The following is an 18,245-nucleotide window of genomic DNA, read 5'->3' on the forward strand; positions in this document are numbered from 1 at the left end:
GGGACCGATTGTGGCGGCGCAAAGTAACTGTCCTGCATCGTTTGCTCTTCTTTGGGGGCTGCCCCGGCGCAGCGACTGCGCTTCCTTCGGTTTCTCGTGTCTAAACATAACGCGGAGCTGTGTTCGATTCCCGATAAGGTGTAAACTCGACTCCTAGGAGAGATCTCGTAATCTCCGGGTGAGAGAGGCTTGTGTAACGCAGGTAAGTCCCGCATTTATTGAAGTCCTGTATCTTAGAAGTGGGCGTTTCCCCCTTTCCCACGTAAGCGGAGGAGATCGTCAGCTGTCTCCCACCCCAAACCCCCGTGGTCTCCTGTCCCACCCCAAACCCCCGTGGTCTCCTGTCCCAGGTCTGCGGGTTGATTTATAGGCCATGTTTTCGGTTTCAAAAATAATGTAGTATTCTGTTCCGTGCCAAGTATAAACATTCTGTTGGCAATTTAAAAAGAAAAGAAATAAAGAGCCCATTTGCTGCAGCTATTAAGATACCAGAAAACGGGAGACCCCTGAGTTTTAGTCGCTTAGAGGGGCTAATTTAGGTCAGTCCCTCTCGGCCCTAAAAAGAAGGCAAGGGTGACCAACCTCGGGAAAACTTTGCCGAAAAAACCCTGCAGGGATTAGTCCAGTCAATCACCGGAAGTCGTCAATGATTCCAAAACAGAAAAGGAAAGGAAAAGAAAGGGAAAGAGGAAAAAAAAGAAAAAAAGGGATTTTCTTTGATTTAGCCAGAGATCTTTTTTGCCCTTCTTCAAGGAATAGTGCTTGATCATTTTTCGGTACCCATAGCAGCAATTAATAAGATGTCTTTTTCTATCTTTCATTGTTACTTTTGTTTCTCTTTACTTTTCCATCCCAGCAAAACTATCTGGAGGAAGAAGCTTGCCTCTTTTGTAACATGAGTATAAGCTGTTTCTGCTGCCTGGAATGCAGGTGCTGAGATCCCAGAGTCTTAGGGAAGAAAGATGCTCCAGACCAGCAATTACAGCCTGGTGCTGTCTTTGCAATTCCTTCTCTTGTCCTATGATCTCTTTGTCAACTCCTTCTCAGAATTGCTTCGCATAGCTCCTGTCATCCAGCTTGTGCTTTTCATGTGAGTAGTAAAGACTTGCATATGCTGCTTAGTACATATTCTTTTCAGAATTACTTGGTTTTGTCATAATAACAGCAGCAAAGTGAAAGCAGTGAAAGAGGGTTTTGTGGCTTTTAAAACTGTTATCAAGACCAAAATGGTCCATGAAGGGAACTGTAGATGTTTTTATAAGATTATGTTCATAGAGAAATGTTTCAGTCTACACCTGACTTTTTAATTAATGAATCATATTTCACAAATGTGACTCTAGGTCAGTGGTAGTCAACCTGGTCCCTACCGCCCACTAGTGGGCGTTCCAGCTTTTATGGTGGGCAATAGGGGTTTGTTGTAACTGCTTTATAAATTTTATAAAGTAAAGTTACTTCCCTACTTTATAAATCACCATTACTGTGGAACCGGTGGGCGGTTAGAAAATTTTACTATTAACAGAGATACAAAAGTGGGCGGTAGGTGTAAAAAGGTTGACTACCCCTGCTCTAGGTAGTATACAATATTTTTTTAAAGCCATAAAAACAAGCCATTTGATCCCATATGCATAGGCCTGCAGTTTTATGCTATGAAACAAAACACTTGAGAGCCAGTTTGGTATGGTGGCCAAAGGCACCAGGCTGCAAACTAGGTGATTGAGTTCTAGTCCCACCTTAAGCAGTCAAGCCATGATTTGGAGCTGGTGACTTTCTACTATTCCTAGGAGGAAAGCAAACTGACTTTAAAAATATTGCACAGAAAATTGTAACAACTTGTCCAGTTGCCCATTTGCCAGAAATCAAGACTAACTCAGACCCTCCCCCAAACCACTTATCAAAGAACAATGTCTGTGGGTAGATTAGAATGTATTTTAGGGTAAACATTCATAGAATTGTATTTTTAGTTTCTGCTCTTCCTGAGTTACTTACATTCAGGAAAACAGAGAAAGCCAGACAAAAGTTGATTGCTGTGAAGTAATAAATAAAATATTTTTAAAATCTAACATCGAATTGTATAGATTACTGGCAATGTGTGCTGGTTTGAACAATGTATTAAAATGTTGCTATACGCATGATGTATATTATTCAGATCATTGTGCTTAGGGAGTAGCAGAGAAAAATGGAACTGATGGAAGCAGAGAGCTCAATGTGACTCTTATTTCCATGGCACTCTTTTAAACAAGAGCTTTGGGATCTCCTTTTCTTGTTATTAATGAAACAGTAATATCCCAGTGGAAAAATAGGCAAAAGAGATTTCAGCAGACCTGTTGCTGTATTCCCTACTTGTAAAAAGCAAGCCTATTTTTGTAGGATATATGGGACTATGTTAGTCTCTGTTTCATTAAAAAAATGATCTTTTCCCTACAGCATTCAAGATATTACCATCCTCTTCAATATCATCATCATCTTTCTCATGTTCTTCAACACTTTTGTTTTTCAAGCCGGCCTGGTCAATCTTCTCTTTCACAAATTTAAAGGAACTATTATCCTGTCAGCAGCATATCTTGCTTTGAGTATATCTTTTCATATATGGGTCATGGTAAGAAATGATTATATTTGGCTTTTAAAGAAGTTTACTTATGTGGAATATTGGAATTAGATAAAATTTATATTGCAATCCATTGTGTGTGAGTAGTTTATTTTCCCTTCATTTAATTCAATACACATCTGTTCAGTATGCATCTGTTCAATACACACTGATGGGTTGCTGTGTTTTCTTTGCATTAAACTTATGATAATAATTTTATTGGAGGAATGCTGGCAAGAATGAAGGTGGGTAGAAGAATGTGATTTTTCCATGTGAGCCTGTTAAAGGTAATATATTTTTTTCCATTTGTGACTAACTTAGTAATTAGGAGGGGGAATGAATTGGATACTATAAAATGCCGTGCAATAGATAAAAATATGAAATATCTGAAATATTTTTCAAAATACTGCTTGTAGATTTCCATGTCTAGCTCTCCTACAGTACTATGATCTCCCTCAAACAAAGAACTTAGTGCATGCCAGTGACCACTTCTGTACATAATCCGTGTATGCATAATTTGTAGAATAGAAACTAATTGTAGGTTGGATTAGAGAATTTTGAAGTCTAAAGAATTAATTGTATGATTTGATTACTGTATTATGTTATCCTTTCCTTTGTGGATCAGCAGGAACTAGTCATGTTATTGCTTTTGTTCTACAGCAAGTGTTAGGTTAGCATCCTCTCTCCAGTTGATCAGTGGCATAAACTCTAGTGTGGCATGTGTGACTAAGATATGTTAAGATGGGAGTAGTTTAGATAATCTAGGAAATTTCATTATATTTTTAAAAAATATAGTCTTAAGTTAGAATGAATTTTACTGCTTTTTTTTACACCATATACTAATCCACGGTTTCCTGAATTAATCCAGGTGGCTAGGTTTTCAAAACCCACTGAACCTTAAAATAGCCACTCTATGCTTTCATGACACCATGTGCATTTTAGGCAAACATGGACAAATCTACCATTTTATTACTATTGACTCAGTTGACATATTTAGTTAGACCCAAGAAGACTTTCAACTGATTTTCCATTGTAAATTTTCATGCAAGATGCTTTTTTTTTTACAGTTCAGTCTTTCAATTTCATCTCACATACCGTAGGTCACATACACCTGCATTGATCAAGTATTTTCTAGTAATTTCAAATAAATAGAACTTTTATTATTGGTGGGTATAATTTATAATGGGGAATGTCTCTCACTTGCTATAGGTATTTATGTTGGTGATTTCTGTGATCCTTAAAATATGTGCTATCTAAAGTAATTGAATGAGAGATCTAGCAGTGGTTGTATATTGTGTCCATAAATGCCCTATTACAGATTCTCAATGTTCCAATATTATGCTTAGTAAATTGGAACATCATATATTCTTATTGATACACTGCATCCTCTAAGTGAGTTTCTCCCTTGCAGTGTTTATAAATGTTGATTTTTTTAGGCAGTATTGTTGGACATAAAACATGTACAAGAAATAGAGTATTCTAATAAAAAAAATGAAGGTCTTGCACTCCTAAAGTCAGTCTATATTTATTTGGCTTGAGGAAGAATCTACGCTGCTTCTTTTGTTTTGTGGCTCTCTAATGACACTTATTAAGATATAACAAATCTTAATAGCAATGTAACAATTTTATTTACCATTACAGAAACCTGTGGACTTATTTGGTATAGCGGATAATGTGCTGACCTAAAAAGCAAGAGATTGCATGTTTCTAGGCCTGCCTTAGCATGAAAGCCAGCTCGCTTTGGGCCAGTCATTCTCTCAGCCCAATCCACCTCACAGGGTTGCCATTATGAGGGACTTCTGGGGGAGGTATGATGATCTTAAGACATCTTTGCAAAAGTGGAGCTGAGGTCTGCGACTGTCAAAGAACCAGTGAGTAGACCAACCTACTTATTCATATAAGGAATGCATGGGAGATCATCCACTATGCTCCAAACAAGATCACAGGATAGTGGTTTTCCATGAACGTTGAAAGAAGAAGGGATCAGCCATCTGGCTTGCAACTGCAATGGAAACTTTTAAAGGACACTAAGTTTACAGTCTCACTTTCTAATCTCTTTTGGAAATCACCTATTAATTGTTTTAAAGCTATTAAAGACCTTTGGAATAACAGTATGGAAAATTAGTGGGTGAAATTATCTTCATCTCTGAACAAAAGAAACATTAATTAAAAGTTAAGAAATTAAAGAATTTGAAATAAACAGCAAAAAGCTACGTAAGATTTTCATGAACAAAGTTATAAATGGATTACGGGTCCAGATAAATTTCGAATACTGATTTTGCTATAAGATTTTGGAATTAGCTATACCAACATCTCATGGCTAACAGATTTATTTTGATTATCCTGGTAATTGCAAGTCATAACAAAATATAAGTGATGATTTTAGAAACTGGACATTAGAGGGGACTAAAGATTTTAAGTTCAAGAAAAAAATACAAAACCTGTAAATAATCGGATTTACAGAATGATTAAAAAAAACATTATAACATTGGAAACATTAAAGGAGTTCTTTATAGATTGGATCCTGAAATTAGTAAGTATAATAACAATATTGCCAGTAATTATGTCTGCTTCTATGGATAGACTACGTTTAAAAGATGTTAATGAAACAACGACGGATATGGAACAAATTTTATTTGACAAGACAGAGAAAGTACCAAAAGTGGAACTACAAATGGCAAGCTAAAATAATTATTTGCAAAAGGACTTTATTGGATGTACAAAAGAAACTGGCTGAAGTTTTTAAAACTAAAAGGAAATATAAATAATCAACCAAAAAAGTAATCTGTAAAGGAGGCTTATTAGAAAACTCTTGTGTGATGAAAAATTGAAGAGAAATCAAATCCCTCAACAATATTTGATTTGAGTCAACATTAGAACTCTTAGAAGTAAAAGGAAGGAACATAGTTTATTTGATCAAGCTTAAAAATAAAGCCTTTATTTTTTCAATGTTCTGGCAATCCTTTAAGGGTTTTTGTTGATTCCAGGATTGAAAAAGTTGATGTTTTATGGCTTTGCTTATAGATAATGAATAGTATATATGATGAAGAGATATCTCGTAAGGAATGAAGAGTTACTAAATTTGTTTATAGTACTTGTTTGATGTACTATAGGTTAGAAGTCATATAATTTATATATTTCTATTTCTTTACTGTTTATTTTCTTTACTTCTTCCTTTTTTCCTGCACTTTTTATATTTAGTTTGTGTTAGTAATCAAAAAGTAAAAAAGTTGGGAAAATAGACTGGAATATAGCAGCATTTACTTCCTTGAGTCAAATATATTTATAAGGTAGGACAAAATAATTATTAATAATAATAATAATAATAATAACAACAACAACAACAACTGCACAACTAACTCATGAGATGAATTTAATATATAAATACTCAACAGCAATTGTATCACTTTTGTAACTATTATTGAAATTTTTAAAGGGTGTGGCCAATCACATCAGAGACATTATTATACTTTATAAACAATGACACATTAATTGTAAGTACAATATATAGATGGCCCAAAAATATGTCTAGTTTTTAATTAATTAGCAAATGTCTCATCAGATAACAGAGTCCATATCTGTGTCTGGTCATCTCCTATTTTCAGCCTTTTGTTCTGCATGTGTTCTTTAGTTGATTTTTATGTTTCTTCCTATATTGAAACTAATATTTTTCATCCAGTTTGATAAAGCTGTCCCACTTGGAGAACAGTCTAGGTTCAGTTACGTAGACTGGGCCAAAACCTTGCTTAGTCAGGATTTTAAGAGGATTTTGTGAGATTTATTGTTGGTAGCTAGAATAAGTTTGACATGCTTTATAAATCTGATGATCCGATTAACCTTTCTATGCTCCTCGGCTTCTCTCCAGTGCTCACACTCTTCCCATATGGTATCTGAATGCTTAATCCTTAAAACAAATGCGAAGGAAGGGGTGGTTTTAGTTATTTGTTGTATTTTACTTTGATTATAACCAAAGTGGAGACATGAGTTCTAGGGCTTCTCAGAGGAAGGAACAATACAGATACACAATTTTCCAGTTGATTCAGGTATTTATGAATTAAAGAGAATTATGTAATATACTTTACTTTCTGGCTTTGCATTTTATATTTCAATATGTTTTAATGGAAAAAGTGAAGACCCTCTATTGTATTTTACAGAAGTTCTAGAAAAAAGGTTGAGATGTTATAGAGCAAGTTTTTTCTTTAGGTTTAGAAACTCAGACCCTTTTCTGTTCTATTTGTTGATTAGATTGAGATTTCTCCAAAGTCACTACTTGGATGGGATTTGAACTGTAGCTACTACATCACAGCAATATTTGCATCCATCATTGGACTGCTGCAATTCTTGCTTGCTGGCAGAGCTTCTCCAGTTCTCTTTAAAAATCTTGAATGTTGTTGGTGGCCTCTTAAATTGGCTTTTTTCAGAGCTGTTGTGACTTCCATATTGACATGAGATAGCTTGAGATAGCCTTACAAGATTTCATTTTTCTTCTCTCAATTGCTACATACTTCTTTAGGCATCCCATTTTCTTGCTTTTTTAATGGCTTTTTCTTAGGAATAAAGATTAACTTGGCTATAAACTGTACAGGTATCTACATTCCTGGTGTTCCAGAGGGGCAGGGAAAACTCCTTGGCTAGGTATTACTATCTCCAAGCAATCCAGTTTCTTGAAATCAAGGCAGCTGAAAGATGTTTTCCTTGGAGGGAAATCTGCATGATTATTGCTGCAATGGGCAATTAACAAAATTATATTGAGTGGAGCATTAGTGCAACATTATCAAAGGTAGTTGTTTCAGTTCATATTGTCAGTTGGACATGTATATCAATTTAAGAGAAAGGATCTTATCCAAGAAATAGACCTCAGTGAGCAGGAATTGCAGACATTTAAAAGCCTAAAACAGGATGACAATCTAGAATTTGAAGTCTACATGTCAGACCAACTTAGTCCATCAAAATAAATTAATGGGGGGATCATTATCCCATTTTTATTCACTCCTGTATCAGAATTTAAAAAATTATTTCCTCTTTTATGAAACTTGAATGCATGGAGTATGCAATCATTGGGGGAACTGACATTAAGTAAATGTTAAGTTTTAGCTATAGATTTTCCAAGATTTGAAAAAAATCATTAGAACTATCTGTCAGTTAGTTAACTGTCCAGCTAGAAAAGTAGTATTGGGAATCAATATTAAAAGATAAATAAAAATGCTGGATAAAATCAAATTAAATCCTAATTGCATGTTTATATATAACAGAACTGTTACAATCGAACGAGTATAGATCAGTGTGTAAACCAGTGCATGATTACTTAAAGAAGATGCTACTTTTACGGGGACTTACTATAGGTATATGTTTGTTTTGGAAACTCTTCATTTTGTCTTTGGCCAAACAGTAGAAATTTGAACTATTAGCATGAGTAGTGTTTGAAGACAAAGCAATACATGGGGATTAGTACACATTAAACTATACTGCATGTTTGCATTTGTAGAATGTTTAATTAATTTGATGATAAACTCTGCTGACATGTCAAGAGGAAAACCTTATGCTACTTTCCCATTATAGAAATTATGGATTATAAAATATTTTATATTTTTCTTTTTTAAATAGAACTACCGCTGGGAAAATTCAAACGTCTTTGTATGGACTGATGGGATGCAGACTCTGTTTGTTTTCCAGAGATTAGGTAAGAATTAAGTTGTATCATTTCCCTTTGTGTCATGACTTTTGAACTTTTTAATGAAGATGGTGTGGTCAGCATTTTTCCTATATAAATAAACGGGACAGCATATGAAAAATGTAGGAATTGTGTCAGATATCTACCATATGTTAGGCATATGTATATTCACCAGCCAATGATTCTTTGACTTTTCAGGCAAGCCTTTCCAAGCCCTCTCTGAAGATGCTGGATTTTGCATGCAAATCATCTGCTCTTTCACAGATTTGCTACTAAATACTTGTAGAGGGTTTTGGAATATTCCCCCAAACTAGAAATCCCCTCTGGAGCAATGGTAACATTTTCTTAACTGGAGGAAGTTGGAGAGCCAGTTTGGCATAGTAGTTAAAGGTACTGAAGTAAAACACTGGGAGGCTGTGAATTCTAGTCCTGCTTTAGGTATAAAGCCATCTGGGTAAGTCTGGACCAGTCACTCTCTCTCAGCCCTAAAAAGAACATAGTGACAAATCACTTCTGAAAAATGATTCCCAGAAAATTATATGGACTTCTCCATAGAGTCATCAGGAATCAAGAATGACTTGAAGACACAGACAAAAAGAGAAGTGGGGAATTGAAAACTTCGATAACACAATCCTTTTTTTTATTGCAGTCGCTGTGCTATATTACTATTTCTACAAGAGAACAGCTGTTCATCTGGGAGACCCACGTTTCTATCAAGACTCTGTATGGTTACGGAAAGAGTTTGCTCATGCCCGCAGTTGAGTGCTACTTCTGAATTATATGGAGCTGCTGAAATGTTAAAGAGACCTCAATCAGTATCCTGAAGCAAGTTTTCTTCTCATTTATTTTAATAGTCTGGATATTAACTTTATATGATGATTTAATCCACAGTACTATTCTTCTGTGGAGTCTTTATCACTACATAACTATCAGGTTTCTACATATCGTCTCGGGTTTGCATACTGCACTTTCAGGAATTGGTTACAATTTTTTTTGAGGAATATATATGAAGTGCCAAATTGGTTTGGCTGAGAACTTTCAAGTAGCAGTACTGCTGTTTATTTTTGCAAATATTCCCTTAATCTGTTTGCTGCCTCTTAAAAGGTTCCCTTGTTTTTATTATGAGCAATGTGATTAGTTCCAAACCTTTACAATAGGCAAATGTATGTATTCTCATTGACTTTTTTTTTCTTTTGTACGTATATTTTATAAGTTATGAGAAAATAAACCTGCCATTTTGCAATAATCATAGTGTGATTCAGGGTTGTGGCTTTTTTTATAGGCTCAAATAGCAATGGGTGGGTCATGCAAATTTAATCTTTGGAATAATATTCTATGTGTATATATTCATTTTGTTGACATTGAATCAAACTGTAATATTTCATTATAAACAGAATCAGAAAAAGAAATATATTTAACTTGGTTAACTGAATATGCAAAGTCATGATTTAATTAGCCTTGGTTATTTGCATATATAATAAGCCACAAATAAAGTGTATGTTATCTGAATATTAGTTCAACAAGTTCCCGAGTTGGGTATAGTTCAGATTCATATTAAAACAGAAAATCCACCTTTATATTTTAGATTACAGATTGAAATTCTATGGAGTGTTAGTACTAGGAATCCAAATACCTTGGTAGTTAACTGTTTAGTCTCTGTTTGAACATACTTTGTGAAAACAAATCTATAACTCACTTGATAGTTGGTTCCACTACTCTTGTCTGTAACTATTTATTTTCTAACTTTTAAGTAGAATCTGCCTCCTTGTAACTTAAATCCATTCTTCTAGTTCTGCACTATGGAATTATACAGAACAAATCGTAATCCTCTATGTGACATTCTTTCAAGAGTTTGAAGGGCACTACTCTTATTTGTGAGGTCCTTGCTACTCTCTGAGCTTGGTGGCCTCCTTGCAGACATTTCATTACCGAACTAGATAACATCATCAGTGCTATGACACCTGAACTACAAATAGTTAGTCCTTGACTTAAATCATTTGTTTAGTGACCGTTCAATATTACAAAGGCACTGAAAATGTGACTTACAATTGTTTTTCACACTTATAACCATTATAGCATCCCTATGATCAGGTGATCAAAATTTGGATGCTTGGCAACTGGTTCATATTTATGATGGTTGCAAGGTTCTGGAGTCATGACATCACTTTTTCCGACCTTCTTACAAGCAAAGTCAATGGGGCAGCTAGATTCAATTAACAACCAAGTTAATTAACTTAACAGCAGTGATTCACTAAACTGAAAAGTTGTAAAATAGAGCATAACATAACAACTGTCTCAGTTAGCAACCAAAATTTTGAACTCAATTATGGTTCTCTTCTATCGGTATTACAGGTAATCCTCAACTTACAACAGTTCATTTAGTGGCCATCCAAAGTTACAAAGGCATTGAAAAAAGTGACTTATGACCATTTTTCACAATTAAAACCTTTGCATCATCCCCATGATCATATGACCAAAATTCATATGTTTGGCAACTGGTTCATACTTATGACAGTTGCAATGTCCTGGAGTCACGTAATCACTTTTTGCAAGAAAAATCGATAGGGAAGCCAGATTCACTTAACACTAGATTACTAACTTATCAACTGCCGTGATTCACTTAACTGTGGCAAGAAATGTTGTAAAATGGGGCAAAACTCATTTAACAAGTTCTTACTTAACAACATCAATTTTGGGGTCAATTGTGGTCATACGTTGAGGACTACCTGTATTCTCCTTCCCTTCAGTCTTCTTCAGGTCAAACACTCATAATACCTTCAATCTTTCTTCTTAAGGCTTTGTTTCCAGTCCCTTGAGATTCTTTCTGTCCTTCTCTCTCACCCATCCCTTTGATGCATAGGGGTAGAACAATGAAGGCTGCAGCTCTTGACACCCCAACACTAGGGTGTAAATATAGCAGACAATCCAGGAGTGTCCACTTTTGTAAAGTAGAAGCGGAAAGTCCCCCACTAGCAGCAGGCTTTGACAAGATGGCTGAATCTATTGGTCTAGCCCTCTCTTTCCCTCTGCCCATTTAAGAAAAGCCCTAAGAGGGTTTTTCCTACTACCACCAATTGCTTAAACTGCCTTACAATAAACTAAAAGGACCTTGCAGAGCACACTTATGTGTCTATACTTTGTGCAGCCTCATAGACTGGAAGGTAGTAACATTAAACTAGTCTAAGGGCTGTATATTCCATGTGTTGCACAAATCCACAGTTGTTCCAGTTGCAGACAGAATTAGGTGGAAATGGCAACTCATCAAAGCCCTTCACTGCAACTTCAGTACAGTACAAGTAGTTTTTGACTTATATCCACAATTGAGCCCCATATTTCTATCACTAAGTGAGACACCGCAACCATCATAAATATGAAACCAGTTGCCAAGCATTTGAATTTTGATCATGTGGCCAAAGGGATGCTGCAATGGTTGTAAGTGTGAAAAACCGTCATAAGTCATTTTTTCAGTACTGTTGTAACTTTGAACGGTCACTACATGAACTGTTGTAAGTCAAGGACTACCTGTACCTACATTTAGAGGGAAATGGTGGAAAATCCAAGTGATGAAAGGCAAGGTCAACTGATGAAAGGCAAGTGGGCAAGCACAGGGGCCATCCGAGGTGGCGCAGTGGTTAAATGCAGCACTGCAGGCTACTTCAGCTGACTGCAGTTCTGCAGTTCGGCTGTTCAAATCTCACCGGCTCAGGGTTGACTCAGCCTTCCATCCTTCCGAGGTGGGTAAAATGAGGACCCGGATTGTTGTTGGGGGTAATATGCTGACTCTGTAAACTGCTTAGAGAGGGCTGAAAGCTCTATGAAGCGGTATATGTCTAACTGCTATTGCTATCCAATAGGCATGTGCGACTCAACAATAGGTTTCCTATCAGAGAAAGCTCCTCCTTTCGTTCTCCTGAAGTTCTTTGGAAAAGGGGCAATATGGCTTACTGTTGAAACACAGGATACAACTTCAGCACGGCCTCTGCATTGCCTTGCTCCAGGACCGACCCAAGGTGGAACTCCCTTGCAGCTCTGGCTATTCAGTTTAGCTTTGCGCCTGGCTAATCTAGTGAAGAGAAGGACCAGGGGAGACATGATAGCAGCATTCCAATATTTGAGAGGCTGCCACAGAGAGGAAGGGGTCAGGCTATTTTCCAAGGCACTTGAAGGCCAGACAAGGAATAATGGATGGAAACTGAACAAGGAGAGATTCAGCCTGGAAATAAGGAGAAATTTTCTGACAGTGAGAACAATCAACTAGTGGAACAGTTTGCCTTCAGAAGTCGTGGGAACTTCATCACTGTAGGCCTTCAAGAAGAGACTGGATTGTCACCTGCCAGAAATAGTGTAGGGCCTCCTGCTTGGGCGAGGGGGGGGTTGGACTAGATGACCTACAAGATCCCTTACAGCTCTTGTTACTCTGTAACTGACTGGCGCGAAGCTTCCCAGACTGAGCTTGCGTCGGGCGCCGCAGCCAAAGCCGCGTGTGTCTTTCTCACTCTCTCTATGGGAGCTGGGAATCTGCCCCTTTGACTTCCGTTTCGTCAGCTCGATCGGAAGTGGCCTTTTTTTTCTTCTTCTTTGCGTAGCGGTGTCCATGGAGACGGAAGATGGCACCTCGGCGTAAGTGGAAGGTTCGGCGGGTTGACAGGGTGCCGGTAGGAACGGCGAGGTCATATGACGAACGAAGCCTGGGAGGGGAGGGGGGACGGGCGATGCGGTGCCTCGCGCTTCCAGGTTCCAAGTTCGGAGGCTCCGGTCTCGGGCAGGGAGCGATGCAGGCGCCGCGGTGGGGGTGGAGGGATCTGGCCCCGGGGCTCCAGACGCTGCCGTGGCAGGAGATTCCTCATAGGGAAAGGGAAGGAAAAGGAAGAAGACCCCGCCGTCAAAAAGCCAGTCAATCCGGCATCCCTCGGAAGCAGGCTGGATGCACATCTCCTGTTGGGAGCATCACTTTGAGATGCCCGGTTTAATCCCTTATTTCAAGGCAACCGGTCTTCTTCTTCTTCTTCTTTTAAATCATCTTTCGGATGATTTGCACCCAATCGGGTGGCGGAAGGCTGGATTCTGATACCGGGCAATTCGCAGTGGGACCTAGGTTTTAATTGCATTTATTTATTTATTTTATTTGTCAATCGTTTACAAGGTAATGGGTATAAGAATAAACATGAGTATGAATGGGGACAGTAGGACAGGGACGCTTTGAGTATGGTCTGAGTGTTTGAACATGGATCTGCTCTGAGTCAAATTTGCAAAGAAGAATGAGGATACCTGCCTGACAATAAAATGGAATAGAAAAGATTAGGTTGATAGTAATTAGTCCTAGTGCTTTGGAAGATCTTAGCCAGATCTTAAATACAGGGATCAGGTTGCAACAAGCAGAAGAGCAAGACAAAACATTTTGTGCCTTTTTCTAGCCCCATATATATCACAGTTCCTCCAGCAACTGATATCCCTTTACATATAGACATTCATGAGATAATCTTTAGGAATATCAATTTAAGTTTATGACAGAATAGAGATTATTATCATTAGCTTTGCAGTATGTGAAACTATTCTTTTCAATGTAACATTGAGTAAGTTAAATCCATTTCTTTTTGAAAAAAGATAAAAAGTAATCCCAGACATATTAAGGTTTTGGTTGTACCTCCTAGATCGTCAGCTTTCCTCTACACCTCTGGAAATTCTGCTGTTCCTCAATGGCTGGTATTATGCCACATACTTTTTGCTGGAGATTTTCATATTTGTCTATAAAGGTGAGTCTAAAGTACAGGACATTGGGGGGGGGGGTGTTTCATATTTACCGTAAGTTTCTTCTTTGCATAAATTCCTTTGTTCTTTTGAGGTATCTGTGACTTACCTGAAGAAAGTGAAACATAGAAAAGTGTTTTTTTTTAATTTCCCCATTAATTCTGTAACTTAACATTTGATTGTATAGAATTCAAGGTCTTTGCAGAACCATTCTTTATGGTAGAATTATTGAAACCAAACAATGGAAGATTACATACTGGTAGATTTCAGATATCCCTTTCCAGAAGCCATTAGAGCTTCTCACCTGGTTCCACATCCTGTTTTGGGGTAATGCTTCCTGCTGCTATCTTCCTGAAGATAGCTTACCTGGAAGCCTCCACCCTGATCCGAATGCACCAGAGGTGGGTTCCTACCAGTTCGCACCTATTCGGTAGAACCAGTTCGTCAAATTTACCGAACCGGTTAGAAGAGATTCCACCAGTGGACCCGGAAAGCAGGCCACACCTACAGAAGAGATTCCAAAAAATTTTGAAACCCACCACTGGAATGCACACATACACAATCCCTGCCCCCCACCCCAAGAACTCTTGGAATTTGTGCAGCATTTCTGGTGATTAAAGCTAAAAAATCCAACAGTTGAAATAATTTCTCTATTGTATTTTCCTGGCCATATAATTTAGATGTGTGTGACAGGTGATTTCAGGCCTTCTATATTCAAAGATATTAAGAGTGCCAAACTTGGCATAAAAGGTATCAAATAACACAGCAGATTATTGGAAAACAGCAGCTAATTTAAGAAAACCCAAAGATGTTTATATATATATATATATATATATATATATATATATATATATATATATATATATATATATATATATATATATATATATATATATATATATATATATATATATATATATATATATATATATATATATATATATATATATATATATGAAAGATAATGTAATGTTTCCAGCTTTTTAATAAAGAGCTGGTAGCATATTACAGTAAAAGATTAAACTTAATGCAACATTTCTTATTAATGTCTTACCAACTTTAAGGTTCCTCAGCAGATATTCTCCAGTTTCTATTATTCCTGGGCTTCCCTCATCCTGGAGATTTCAATAATTTAATTATTGAGGTTGCTGAATAGATAGAACTGCAGCCCTTTTTTCAGTCTTGGTCTACAGCTTTCATTACATATATAGAAATTTTCCCATCTCCAGCAAAGAAGGTGCACGTGTGCCTTCAAGTCAATGTTAATTCCTAGTGATTGTCTAGATGAATCTTTACAATTTTCTTGGTAAGATTTTCAGAAGTGGCTTGCTATTGTCTTGGTTCAAACCCATGCCTTACTCAGAGGGAATGTTGATTGACCATCTGGCATGAGATTGACCGATTCTACCAAAGATTCACTGTCTCTTTTTACATTTGATCTTTATCAACATTAAACAGTTCTTTTTTGAGAAATGGCGGAAAGGGGGGCATCTTGCTTTCCCTTCAATTCATGTGGCCATTTGTGTACTTTTATAGGTCTCTTGTTGCCTTATCCAAGTGCTAATCTGGCTTTGGACCTGGTTATGCTTTTTCTCTATCTTGGAATTGAAGTCACAAGGATATTTTTTGGTAAGCATTAAAGGATACACAATGATACTTAAAGGAATAGCACATGCATTTGTCAGTTAAACATGAGCTTTTTTGATGACATTTAAACTTAGCAGATGCTCTCCTCTCCCCATCCTCAGGTTGTTCACCAAATTATCAGTAAATAAATCCTGACTCCCTAAGAACAACACATTTATGAGATTTTGACAAGTGACCCTGGGCAGATCTAAATATATAGTTGCTGGCAGAATTATCCTACCACACCTTCTCAATGTTCCTACTCAACTGTGGTAGTGTACTGTGGATAGCAGTGTACATTCCTTCTTTGTGTAGTTTGGGTTACAATTATTTGATAATAATTAGGAACCATGGTACAATTTGATATATGGGGGTGGAACTGTAAGCTTTGATCAGTCAGACTGCTCCTCTTGATCTGTGGACATATGAAATCAGATTCTGAGGCTCTGTAAAGTTCAGAACCCATTTTCATTTTAGAAAAGGTTGTTTCCAATAGGTCATTTTCACGTCATGAAAGGGTAATAGGAGTAGGATATGCAGAGCACAGTGCTATACATGCTACACTTCAAAACTTGTGTGCCCCTCCCCATACTTTCCTTTGTTGAAAAAAGTCTGAAAGAGAGTCCTGTTTGTTTTCAAATGAATATAGGTTGCAATATCTGAGGCATCATTGACTCAGATAAAACCAGGGGCAGAGAAAATTGTGAGGAGAGATTTAAATTCAAGTTAGCATGAATTGAAGTGCCTTTTGGTTCTGCAGCTCAATTCTTTCTCTTAAAGGATTGAAGGGATTCTTTCTCTAGTTCATTCTCCCATATGAATATCTGAAAGAATTTACTGGATTGTTTCCGACTTGTGCTGAATGGTCCATGTGTTCTGTGTCCCATATGTCACAGGCTCCAAAGGTAACCTTTGCCAGCGGAAAGTGCCACTTGCTGTCAGCCTGGCACTAACCTTTCCAGCAGCAGTGATGGCAGCCTATTACCTACTTCTGCAGACCTACGCCTTGCGTTTGGAAGCCATTCTGAATGCCATCCTGCTTTTCTTCTATGCAGTTGAGCTATTACTGGGCATTCTAACATTAGCCTCCTTTTCCAGGTAATTTTCTTGTAAATCTGGGATTTATTGGAAGAGTCAGTTTGGTCTAGTAGTTAAGGTACTGGAATGGAAAGCAAGAGGCTGTGAATTCAAGTCCTGCCTAGGCCATGAAAACCAGCTGGAAGACCTTGGGCCAGGCACTTTCTCTTTTAGCCCAACTCACCTCGCAGGGTTGTTGTGGAGTAAATAGGAGGAGAAAAACGTGTTGGATAGGTTCACTGCTTTGAGGCATTTGTAAAAATAAAAAAGGAGGTATAAATAAATAATAAAAAATAATCATTCTAATTCTTGAAATCAAAGTTTTGGTTGTAGGTTGCCTTTGCATTTTAAAACCAAATGATTGGTTTCCCTCCCTTGTGGCTTTGAAGAAAATATAATCCTTCCTTATTTAGAATCCAACAGAAATGGTCTTCTTAGACAATTTAGGAGAGAGAAATAAAAAGAGTGTGGTTATGGAGGGGCAAGGCTGTTTTGAAATAAGGATAAATGATTGAGAATAATGAATGATCAATTCCAGAGGGATGAATTGACAAGAACAAATGGACAAATAAAGACCAAGTAAAACCAAATATAAGGGTTACAATCATCTCAGCAATATATTAAATTTCATCATAATATAGTCACATCAAAAATGAAGTCTTAGAACTGTCGAGGATTACTGCACAGTGGCAATTGCATTTCACTGTCTTCTTCCGACCGGTGGCTGTAAACATTTTTGTCAGCACATAAACTAGATTTGCTTTGTTGATTGGTTCTCATCTACCCTGGGTAAGGTAAGAAGTGTTTGGAGTAGTCATGACTAATATCCTTATGTTACCTCTTTTTTGTTTTATTTATTTATCCTTTCAGTTTGGATTCATATTGAGAATCTCTGTGGATTGCACTATGTGAAACACTTTGTGATTAAGGAAGTTGCATGAAACCATTTCCACATCTAGCCCTGGATGAAGTTGGCAAGCTGGTTTCTTGAGCAAAATGAAAGAAGATATAGTTCCAGTCTTTGCTTCAGATATGCTGAGGTACTGTCCTGAGAGTAGAGTTTCCAATCCTAGACTGGATGGCTTCAGCACATCCTCGTCACCATCCTTGTATCCCATCCTAGAGCATAACAATTGACCCACTTGGACTTGGCAGTATTCAAGACTGATTTTTGCAGGGCCTCAAGACTCTGGATCCGTGGACTTCAGCCAGTGCAGAGATTCTGCCTGCGAATGCTGTACTCTTCAGATTCTTCAAATGGAAACATTCTAACACTGACTCAAGTCTTTACCATTTGTATGATGACTCTTGTCAGGATGCCTTTGTCAACTCTATTTGTTACAGCCGATGTCCTGCTCTTAAGAGGGATGTCCATTCCCTAGAAATCAGTATTGTTATTGTGGTGTATTGGTAATTTGTGATTGATACTTGATTTTTTTTACAATACCCTTGACATAAATACTTATTTTTCAACTATTGTAAATATGTGATGGTAATTAAGTGGTAGAGATAGGCTCAGCTATCTCCTATCTACAACCA

The 18,245-nt window shown here is 37.3% G+C and overlaps 2 protein-coding genes across 2 annotated transcripts; both read left to right on the forward strand.

Moving 5' to 3' along the window:
• Window position 1: 1 nt before the first annotated feature.
• TMEM138 (transmembrane protein 138) lies at window positions 2-9,506 on the forward strand. Its single transcript, XM_014062694.2, has 5 exons — window positions 2-202; window positions 857-1,090; window positions 2,425-2,596; window positions 8,189-8,264; window positions 8,905-9,506. The coding sequence occupies exons 2-5, from the start codon at window positions 963-965 to the stop codon at window positions 9,015-9,017; spliced, it is 489 nt and encodes a 162-aa protein (XP_013918169.2). The 5' UTR covers window positions 2-202; window positions 857-962; the 3' UTR covers window positions 9,018-9,506.
• A 3,320-nt stretch (window positions 9,507-12,826) lies between these two features.
• On the forward strand, window positions 12,827-18,179 carry TMEM216 (transmembrane protein 216). Its single transcript, XM_014062677.2, has 5 exons — window positions 12,827-12,875; window positions 13,907-14,008; window positions 15,540-15,632; window positions 16,526-16,727; window positions 17,577-18,179. The coding sequence occupies exons 1-5, from the start codon at window positions 12,863-12,865 to the stop codon at window positions 17,590-17,592; spliced, it is 426 nt and encodes a 141-aa protein (XP_013918152.1). The 5' UTR covers window positions 12,827-12,862; the 3' UTR covers window positions 17,593-18,179.
• The last annotated feature ends 66 nt before the right edge of the window (window positions 18,180-18,245 follow it).

The sequence above is a fragment of the Thamnophis sirtalis genome, unplaced genomic scaffold (assembly GCF_051295495.1).
Source record: "Thamnophis sirtalis isolate CommonGarterSnake01/CBP01778 unplaced genomic scaffold, rThaSir2_p1.2 scaffold_1, whole genome shotgun sequence".
Taxonomy (NCBI): Eukaryota; Metazoa; Chordata; class Lepidosauria; order Squamata; family Natricidae; genus Thamnophis; species Thamnophis sirtalis.